Raw genomic sequence first — 10,906 nt, forward strand, 5'->3', positions numbered from 1 at the left:
GATTGAAAATATTTTAAAAGGCTATTAAATTAATCAAATTAAATATTTTTAAACATAATAAACAAAATTTTTGAATTATAAACGTCAGTATTTTCAAAGTAAAACAACTCATTTATACCTACTTGGTTCGTATGAATTAGTGACATAATAAAAAAATGCTCTAACCCATTCTTGAGCTATAGTTTTAGTATTAAATTTGATCTATGAATTATATTCATTAGTATTATATATGGAATAATATTTACAACATCAATAAATTGCTCTGATAATTAGATTAAGATAATTATATGTAATACTGTCTTACTATTCATAAGTGCTTGTTGCTAGGCCTACATGAATAAAGTATATTTGAACTAAAAGAACTAGTTATATGTAGTTTTTTTTTTCACAATCCATAACTCCCAAGCCTTTGTCCTTCAGTACACCTGCATGAAATAAGATCTTTTTCGGGCAAGTGTGATGAAATAGTTCTTTTAGCAACGAAACGGCCAAGTTACTAATCTTGATTAAGGTGTAGAGTGTTTGAAGTTAGAGATTGTAGAGCTAGAGCGTATGATTTCTTATTGGCAACATTTTCAATGACAGTGTATTTGGTGTTATTTCAATTCTATTAGTAAAAAGCTTTATCGCTTTATTTAAGGAGTTGGGTTTTTTAAACCAAAAACTCGTATTTTTTAATTTGTAATATATATAATAAGAAGTCTGTGTACTTTTCAGATCTCTGGCATAAAATTAAGTTGGAAGGGAAAGCCTACAAACCTCCATACCCTAATTTAAAGGACGGATTTACAAAAAAATCCTAAAATATGTATTATCCTGCCTGACATATCAACACACAGCCTAAACGGCTGGTTTTAGAGAATCCAAATTTGGCACGTAGGTTCTTTACAAGGTCTAGGGGTGCACTAAGAAAGGATTTTTCAAAATTCACCCCCGAAGGGGGTGAAATGGGGGTCCAAAATCTGTATGGGGAAACAAGATTAGTTACACTATTTTATTCGAAACTTTACAAGAGTATTCCTAACGATAAATGAGTAAATATGTGTTTCAGGTTTTTTGAGAATTCAACCCCTAAAAGGGGGAAATATGGTGAAAAAGTCTAAAAATCAACATGGGTATTATTTCTATGGTTTATCGGGTCGCTGATTACGAAAATAAAAACGATTGTACAATCTAACGAGGTGGACGTGGAATACAAATCCCCTGTTGGGGTGCGATGTGGTTGAAATGACTGAATATCAATATGGGTGTCGTTTTATGGTTATTTGGAACATTATTTACGAAAATGGCATTAAATGATTTTAAAATTTAATATTGTATGTCATATGTGTGACCTAAACATACCTATACATGTTTTGTTAGTCAACTAAATAAAACTACGTTACATTACATTAAAGTTTTACAGAAACTACTTCCACGATGAACACAGGTATCGATAGGGTTAACCTTAAACTACCATTAGAAGTAAGGTTTTAGTCTCATGGTAGTCAAGTGACAATAATCATTTAAATAGAAACCGTTTAGTCTCCGATACCGTGCAACGTATCAACCCACTTTGTAGCTTTACAGCAGCATTGTAAACCTTAGAGCTAAGGACATCACCGAAACGCCTACCAAATGCAGTGTTGACTGTTGGAATAGGTAATTTAAAAATGCGTTTAGAGAGCAATTCAAAGTAATTATCCAGTTTAAACGCATATCTATGCATTGAGAGGCAAACCTTGTGTATGTAGAGCTGTGGGACTGTGAGGACTTGGGCTTCGGCGTAAGATTACCAAGCCTAAGTTAATATGAGGGTTTAAAAAAACGACGAAGTTCTTCACGAAGAGGTAGGTAGCCCTTGTGCTTCGCTTGGCTCGTCTTGGCGAGAGCTCTACCGTGCTCCCGGATACAAATATGTACGTAATGTGTGGAGGGGTGCTAAGCTAAGGGTGTTGCTGACAGTACCTGCGCCAAAGATGGCCCGGATCTTAAGCATGCCTACCATGGAAACCAGGAAGTGAGTCCAATTTAACTTTAACCCGTACAAACATACATAGTTGTATAAGTACAAACTACTAGTACTACTAGTACTATTGCAAGTTAAAAAAGCTCGTAATAATATAAAAAAGAAACGAGGAAGTGGGTAAAATTCAACTTTCAAGATTTGACCCGTACAAACATGCATAGGGATATGGCGGTGTCGCGTGTTTAGAGTCAGCAATTTAGATATTTGGTATTTAGTATAAACGAACATTAATAGCAGTCAGTCGTTCCGATTTCCGTTCCGACCCGCCGCGGGCGACTGCGCGCGCCGTGTGGGCGAGAAGGACCGCTCCCGAACATATACGAACACACCTTACGAGAAGAACCGCTCCCGAACATGTACGAACACACCTTACGAGAAGGACCGCTCCCGAACATGTACGAACACACCTTACGAGAAGAACCGCTCCCGAACATGTACGAACACACCTTACGAGAAGGACCGCTCCCGAACATGTACGAACACACCTTATAAGAAGAACCCTTCCGAACATGTACGAACACATCTTACGAGAAGGACCGCTCCCGAACATGTACGAACACACCTTACGAGAAGAACCGCTCCCGAACATGTACGAACACACTTTACGAGAAGGACCGCTTCCGAACATGTACGAACACACCTTACAAAAAGAACCCTCCCGAACATGTACGAACACACCTTGCGAGAAGAACCGCTCCCGAACATGTACGAACACACTTTACGAGAAGGACCGCTTCCGAACATGTACGAACACACCTTACAAAAAGAACCCTCCCGAACATGTACGAACACACCTTGCGAGAAGAACCGCTCCCGAACATGTACGAACACACCTTACGGACCGACAGGGTTCAGAACGACCGCGGCCGTAGCGCAGGGCAAACATTGCACACATAACTTACTAGTATCGATACCGCGGCACCGCTTGGTCCTGGTCTTGCATATTATAGTAATAACTTAATATTTCAATTTTAACCTTTTTTTAATTTGGAGTCGTAATAAATAGGTGTTATAAAAGTGAACTTTGTTTACTTTATCTCCTAATAGAGTCACCCGCACCTAAAGCGGTGACCCCGACGTGATATGAATACCTAACCTTTGATTTTACCTTCAAATTTTCTTATCTTCAAAGTTACATACATTGCAATTTAAATAAAAGCTTGTACTCGTAATAATAATAAAATAACGATGGGCCTTCTCTAGCGCAGATACCTTAGGTTACGGAGCCCAGATAGAAAACTACCACAACTCTTTATACCTGACGCCACTGGCCACAAAAACTCATCTGGTTAGTCTCTCGAACTCACTTTCAGCATCTCGACGGTGAACTTGGGGCGCGCCGCGTGGTAGAGGATGAAGATGATATTGACGATGACGCCGGTGAGGATGCCCATCTCCAGCGGCAGCGTCAGGCACAGCACGAACGTGCCGATGCCCGGGATCAGGTCCAGCTCTGAAACGGCGGAAACGAAATTAATAAATAGAAAATTCTTTACTTAAGAATTATGATAGTTATTAAAATAATAAAAAAATAAAAACACGAATGCTTCTCTAAAATGAACTGAAAAGTTAATACTAATTATAAAATTGACAATCAGGTTTTGTAGGGTTACATATCTCTGTGACTGTATCTACACGCTCTTCGTCTGCATTTTAAATATTTCACTTCAATTTTATTGACCCCCCCCCCACCCTCCTTTTTCCACGACACAAAAAAATTGCATTGTACGTTCAGTCTTCAGAAAAACAATTTTTTAACATACAGGAAGGAAACGAGTAGATGAATCGCCTGTTGGCAAGCCCTTTAAGATGGGAGCACGCTTTTTTCTTTTCTCGATTTTTTTATTATTCGAGAGCATATATGAGCTATTTGCTACTTAGAAGCTCGCTTAGTATCTGTACTCACTTTTAGCTCTCCACATGGGCTTGACGACGTGGTACTCCACCATGAAGACGATGGCGGAGATGATGACAGCCGCCAGCGCCGCCTTCGGGATGAACTCGAAGTACTGCGTGAAGAACTGCAGCGCCAGGATCACCATGATGCCTGCGGGGAGGAACGCACCGGTCAGCGGACGGGTGGACGCGGTAGGGACTGGCTATATGGCCATTTTCATTTTCATTTGTAGTTCAAAGCGCGAGTTAAGTTGTGTTTAAGTCACAGGACCTTATAGATCTCCAAATTTAATGTAATATTAACCATAACGACTATACCTCTGTGTTATGTTGTAGTAATTATTTATTTTAACATTATAATAATGTATTGTTCATGCCACTAAATGATGTATGTCATTGTAATTGTTGTATTGATTTAAACACAGGCCAACTTGCAGAATAAATTTTTGATTTTTTAATTTCACGTCTATCTGTCACTTTCTTGACAAAATGTACGGGATTTGATATTGGCCTTCAGTTTTGTGATGACAGTTAGGCGAGTAGCTCAGGGAACGGACACACGTACCGGTGTAGATGCCGTTGAAGGGCGTGCGTACGCCGGAGCCGTTGGACACGACGGAGCGCGCGAGCGAGCCGCCGCCCGGGTACGCGCCCATGAACGAGTTGGCGATGTTGGACGTGCCGATGGCGATCATTTCCTGCGTGGCGTCGATGGTCTTGCCGTCCGAGAACGCCTTGCAGATGGCGATGTCCTCCAGCAGCACGATGAGCGGGATCACGATGATGCCGGAGCCCATCTCCGAGATCATCTCGAGGAAGTCGGCGGTGGAGTTGTCTGCGCGCACGTAGCTGACCGGCGGCAGCGCCGGCACCGGCACGCCGGACGGGATCGAGCCTGCACACACGGCGGGTTACGTCGAGTCACGGGTCAACAATAGCGGCCGCGGTTGCACCACAGTGTCCGAACCGATAAACCCGGCAGTTGTTACCACGGGACAGTTGTGAAGCCCCATTAAGGCTGCGTTTCCACCAGAGATGAGCGAGGATGCATAGCGAGGGATACGTTTGTTAAGAACCAATAAAATCACCTCACCTCCTATCTTCGCTCAGTGTAGCTTTAGTCGGCAATTTTCTATTGGTTCTTAACAAACATATCCCTCGCTACGCATCCTCGCACATCTCTGGTGGAAACGCAGCCTTACGCGGTTCGAGAATCTGCATGCAATATTCGATACATTGCTAACTAAAAGTACAATGAATTCAGTCGATCGACCAAATACCGCAACGTAATGAAAATCACATGAAAATTCTTGAACCGTCTAATTGGGGCTTTAAACACATCAATAGTGTCATACAGTGTAAGTCTCTTTCAATCACGTGGTGTTAAAAAGTGACAGTTACTGTATCTGGGTAACCGTCCATAATACGGCTGCAAAGAAGCAAGTTTTAACCAAGGGTACCTATTATAAATATAGATATGGGATACCAAGCAACAAACTCCCACCAAAAACATTTTCACGTAAAATGTTGCCAAGACGAAACCATAAGCCTCGCACTGTCACAAAGCTATGAGATCTCTTATAGAGCCAAGCTTCTAACTCTACAAGACCTAACTTCATAAACTCTACACCTTAGTCTACATGGCTTGACCGTTTCGCTACCATCACATAGGCGTAACGTGAAAAATGTTTTCACTGATCATTACCTACTTTTCTGTCAAACAATAGTTCTTACAGTAACGAAAGCGTCAAGTCACATATTTTGACTAAGATGTAGAGTTTGAAGCTTGGCTCTACATGAGATCTGATATCTTTTTGACAGTGCGAGCCATATGGTTTCGTCTTGGCAACATTTTACATGAAAATGTTTTGAGCGTGTATAACCTATCTATAATCTATAAGTATATAGTACTAAAAGTTATAATGACATTAGTTTTAATGAACTAAATTTCAGACGGTGTGGTGCAACCGGCCGTGGCGATAGTGAATAGGCCAACACTCGGTAGATAGTCGCAGCAAGGTGGATGGAAGACGATCGTCTCTACTGTCGCTACTCTACTGTATGGTGGTCATGATTGGTGATATGAGGCTGATCAGGTGATTTACTAACCGCCTCTCACGTTATCAGCTGACAGCATAAAAAGAAACATAACGTCAGTTACTTTGATTGTTGTTTGTCCTAGAAACTATTCTTATGATGTGGCAGGTCAAGACGCACACCTACCTATAGGTATATTATGTCAAAATAATATTCGATCGAGTGAACTTTATGTAATCGTGAAAATGTATGAGACTATGACTCGTGCAAAAGGTTAGGTAACTGTGTCATTACTATACATGGTTAGGTACCCGATTACGTAAAGTTCGCTCGGCAGACAATCGAATTGATGATATATATCATCCTCGGCCCAATTTAAGAAAAAAATATACTCAGCGTTACTTTGTTGCTGAACTAATCTTATAGATTTATAGATTTTGGTTTAATTTTATAGTTGATAAATACTTAAACATGTCGATATATTTTAAACGACAACTATCGCAACCAGCCCCAACTCGCTATCATCCAAACAAACTCACGCAATCAAATTTTACGACATCGATAGGATATATATCTGTAAATTTGATTAATGACATTGCGATTCTTAAAACACTTAGCCTCCGATGCGTTATGAAGTGGGGTAATCTTATAGAAAATTATTTTTCAGTAATTATCCGTAATTTATAGAAAAAAATGTAGTGTCCTAGTGGAAAGGTTTCGTTCGGCCGTAGGCCTTCCGAAAGCAGGACACGGGGCCGGGCAGGACTCACCCATGAGGCGCACGGGCGCGGCGCCCTGGCGGGACACGAACCAGAAGCCGAGCGCGCCGGACGCCACCACCACCACGGCGTTGCGGCACGTGCCCAGCAGCCAGCAGCAGCGCGTCGCCCAGCGCTGCCGCGCGCTCGGCGCCTCGCCGCCCAGCTGCACCATGCCGATCCGCTGCGACACGCCAACACTAACATTCATTACACTCCTCTCCGCTCCGACACCGTCCTCCGAGCCACGCTCTTACAATACAGATACTCTATATTGCACAGCTCAATACAACAAAACAATACAGCAACACAAGTAGAGGTTAACAACAGGCGGTCTCATCGCTAAACAGCGATCTCATTGAGATTCCGGACAACCTTGCGGTAGTTAGGCAACAGCCTTATCACTAATCACAAACGTATTAACAAAGTCGTCGGCCAAATATAATTAGTGTTTACTTTGTGTTTCGTTTAAATATCTTGTTTCTTTGTATTTTTCATTTGTTTGTAGTTTCGCAGTGCCTTGGTAGTAATAATATAATGCACACAGCATACTTGAATAAATTAAAAAATGATTACATGTTCACTACTAACATTATAACAACGTTTTAGAAAATTACATAATAGGGACCAACTAAACACGAATTAGGCACTTACACTAACCTTTTAAACTACTAGTAGTACTTAATTACTAATTAGTACTACATAAAATAATACCAGCGCAAATTACTGTCTCAGATAAAAAGACACTTCACAATCAATCAATTTATGTACAGACAAAAACGGCGAAAAACTTTGAAAGAACTCCGTCTGGGATATTTGTTTGTAAGAGAGAGTGATTTTATACTGGATTTAAAGATTCTTAGTTACACCATAACAACAACAACTATAAAAGAGGCTTGAAAAATATAAATATAAAAGTGGTAATTATCTAATCGTCCCTAGATGGCGTAATCGATACGGGTCTTTTCTTCTAGCACATTGTATTTTATTTTATATTATTATCTATTTTTTATCCTATAACAAATATATCCACATACATGGATGAAACTAATTTGTTTAATTAATTGTAAAACCTCTCGATTTAAGACTCGTGTTGCTGTAAACAATTTGCAAAGTTTGCATGTGTGTTTGGGATAAATATTGCAAGCTAAATCAGACCCACATCCCATTATACGATGAGCTGAAACTGAATTCGTGAATGTGATGAATTCACGAAGCCTACACACAGTTAGAATTGTCTCGATTAGTATTAGTTGCCCGTTGGAAGAAGAGTACAGTCAGAGATAAAAGGTTGCATCAAAAATGTTATTTTTTGACAAAAACTTTTTAAAATATATATATATGAATCACCCGCATAGAGAGCAGCAACGCGATGCAAATGAAGCCGAGGATGGGGTCCCAGAGAGCGGCACCGTGCAAGTTGCGAAACACCGAGATCCACTGCTGCAGAAACGTGGTGCCCGTCACACTGATCGCGAACAGGTCCTTGACCTGGCTGGTGGCGATCATCAGCGCCACGGCCGATGTGAAACCCGACGACACCGGGCCCGACACGAAGTCAATCAGGAAGCCGAGCCCCAGCACGCCCATCAGCAGCTCCACGAGCCCCGACAGCATGCAGAGCAGGATCGCCTTCTCGGTCACGCCGTTGGCCACCTGCCACGTGAGCAGCGAGGCGATGGCGGTGGGTCCGGCCGGCACGGCGCGGCAGCCGCCCAGCACGATATACACGAAGCAGCCGATGAACGAGCCGTAGAGCCCGTGCTGCGGCGGCAGGCCGGCGATGTTGGAGTAGGCGAGCGACTGCGGGATGACGGTGAGGCCCACGGTGACGCCGGCGATGAGGTCGCCGAGCGCGTCCTGGCTGGAGTAGCGCGGCAGCCAGCGCGTCACGGGCACGCGCTTGTGCAGCGTCTTGCGGTTGAGGCGCCGGCGCACGGCGGCGCGCCAGCCGCCCGCGCACTTCTCGGACCCCGCGTTCACTGCATGAACAGTAATACAAACCAGAAATTATTTATTTACACTGATCTTAGGGATGTTACAATACATTGTGTTTCAGTTCATGTATCTTGCATGCAAGTGTGCAAATATATACCTAGGCAATAAAATGACAAAAAATAAATATAAAAGGTAACTACATCTTTTGATTGAACTCACTCGCTCTTCAACTCACTGATGATTTACCTCGCTCAGTAACTCATCTATCGCTTTTGCTGGTCGCATTTCTTAAATTATTCTTCTGAGAGACGTGAGCAGTTTTGGTAGTTAGATAGTTTTTTTCTGTCGTTTCGTTTTTTGAAAAATGATCAAAATTGTATAAATTGGCATAGAGGAAACTGCCAGGAGGGTATGTGGCACTTAAGACCATTGTGAGTTAGCGGTGATAATGACTCAACGAAATAAGTATCTTATGTTTTTTTAAGTTTATCGCGAGGTGTACAGCGAGCGTGTAGAGCCACTAGTGTTTTTTATACTAGTATACAACTTACTATCCTGATCTTGACTATCCTGAGTGACGAGTACATGGTGGCTGCAGTTTGGTAACCTCTCATTATACGCCGGTCGCTCGTTGCACTTCCCGTGTCGCAAACAAAACATGTTCTAATCAACTTCAGTTCCACCAAACAATTATACAAAACGCGATCTAATCTTGGCAATAAATTGAGTAAGCGTGCACGTTCAATCAGCCTCGAAATTGACTAGGCATTGTATACCTATTGAAATTTTAGTGTTACCTACCTACCTAAAATAGCGCGAGTGTTAAAGCGTATCAACTTGTGAGTAGCTGCGATTGCTTAGCGAGTTAGACTTTTAGGGGGACCAGTATATCTTTCATCAACTTGATCGAGCGAGTCATAGGTTTTGCGTCCCGCCTGCACCTGGTTAGCTATTGGAATTACATTCCAGATCAGTAAAAGTGGCAAGGTCGTCGTCGGAAGCTGCGCGCTGCCGCCGCGCTGCAGGCGCTCGGCGCGGCGTGTGCAGCGCGGCCCTGAACTTGACCGCCGCCGTAATGTACGGCCACGCGACACGGCGCAACGCTCCCGGCGCATGATGCTTGACCGACGTGCGGTCTGCAGCCACTCGTGCTGATTGTCGGCGATTAGGCGGTGAGAGGTGACAGGAGCCGATTGCCACTTACGTAGTTAAAATAAGTTTACCATAAGCACGGCGGTACAGACCTTAGTCTCTCCAGGTTGATTACAACTCGAGACGTCTCATATGCACATTAACTGTTAACGAGTCTTATAAGATAGGAACTAATACGACCTCGGCGTTAACTTGGCGCATCTTCAAGAGCTCTGGTAACCGACTACGTGGGTACGAGGGACACACATTTTATGTTGTATGTGAAGGTATGATGTTGTGTGTTGTGTTGTAAATATATTATGTTGTTGATGTACTCACGTATGTAGTCGTTGCTGGCGGTCTTGTCGTCGGGCGCTGGCAGCGAGCCCGAGGAGGCGTTGTGTTTGCGTCGCGGAATCATCCTGGAATAGAAAGTCGGCGTATAAGTAATGATACCTACATATATAATAAGTATATACATACCTAATACATACAATACATTCACTTTTTAAGAGGCAACAGGAGTGGTCATTTCTCCATACAAACTGTTTCGTCCGTGGTTTTTGAAGCAAGAGCAATGATTTTTTTAAAGCGCTAGTACACTTCAAATATTCGCAAAAACGGCGTAATTTACTATATATGGTATTCAAAACTGACATGAATTAGCCTAAAAAACAAAACGGTCCTACACAAACAATTTTATTACTGTTTAGTTCTTAAATTTTCGTTACATTTGGTTTAATTTTGGAGGAGGAAACAGTCGAGTTTGAAACATCGTTTATTGAGATTTTTACGCAGGATTTTTCGTCTAACCTGGTGTTGTCCTTATCGCACTAGTTTTAGGTGCCGCTTCCGTTACTGGGACGGATATATTCACCTAAAATATTTAAATCTCAGCTCCCGTATCTTCTTAAAGGCAGGCTGCCTAGTCCAGGGATGCTAGCCGAATGGTCCAGGGATGTTGGCCATGTGTCATATTTGTTGACATCTTGGTGACGTAGTCAGACATGCTTAATAGCAAGACCATTCGAAATATTAATATATACTCGTTGATGAATTTCGTTAAGGTAATGTTTGTGGTTCATATCTTATATCTTATGTTTTTTCAAAAAAGTGGTAGCCAGTAGACGTATGTACT

At 42.3% G+C, this 10,906-nt stretch overlaps 1 protein-coding gene across 2 annotated transcripts; it reads right to left on the bottom strand.

The window, feature by feature from the left end:
• Positions 1-3,173: 3,173 nt before the first annotated feature.
• On the bottom strand, positions 3,174-10,460 carry LOC133521775 (sodium-independent sulfate anion transporter-like). Of its 2 annotated transcripts, XM_061856843.1 has the most exons (7): positions 10,108-10,460; positions 8,050-8,681; positions 6,712-6,883; positions 6,014-6,031; positions 4,470-4,799; positions 3,915-4,055; positions 3,174-3,461 (listed from the first exon to the last, which is right to left on the bottom strand). In XM_061856843.1, the coding sequence occupies exons 1-7, from the start codon at positions 10,247-10,249 to the stop codon at positions 3,298-3,300; spliced, it is 1,599 nt and encodes a 532-aa protein (XP_061712827.1). In that variant the 5' UTR covers positions 10,250-10,460; the 3' UTR covers positions 3,174-3,297. The 2 variants fall into 2 exon arrangements, with proteins under 2 accessions (XP_061712827.1, XP_061712828.1); XM_061856844.1 differs by lacking the exon at positions 6,014-6,031 and having other exon boundaries at positions 3,181-3,461; positions 10,108-10,451.
• Between the last annotated feature and the right edge of the window lie 446 nt (positions 10,461-10,906).

This window comes from Cydia pomonella, chromosome 10 (assembly GCF_033807575.1).
Source record: "Cydia pomonella isolate Wapato2018A chromosome 10, ilCydPomo1, whole genome shotgun sequence".
Classification (NCBI taxonomy): Eukaryota; Metazoa; Arthropoda; class Insecta; order Lepidoptera; family Tortricidae; genus Cydia; species Cydia pomonella.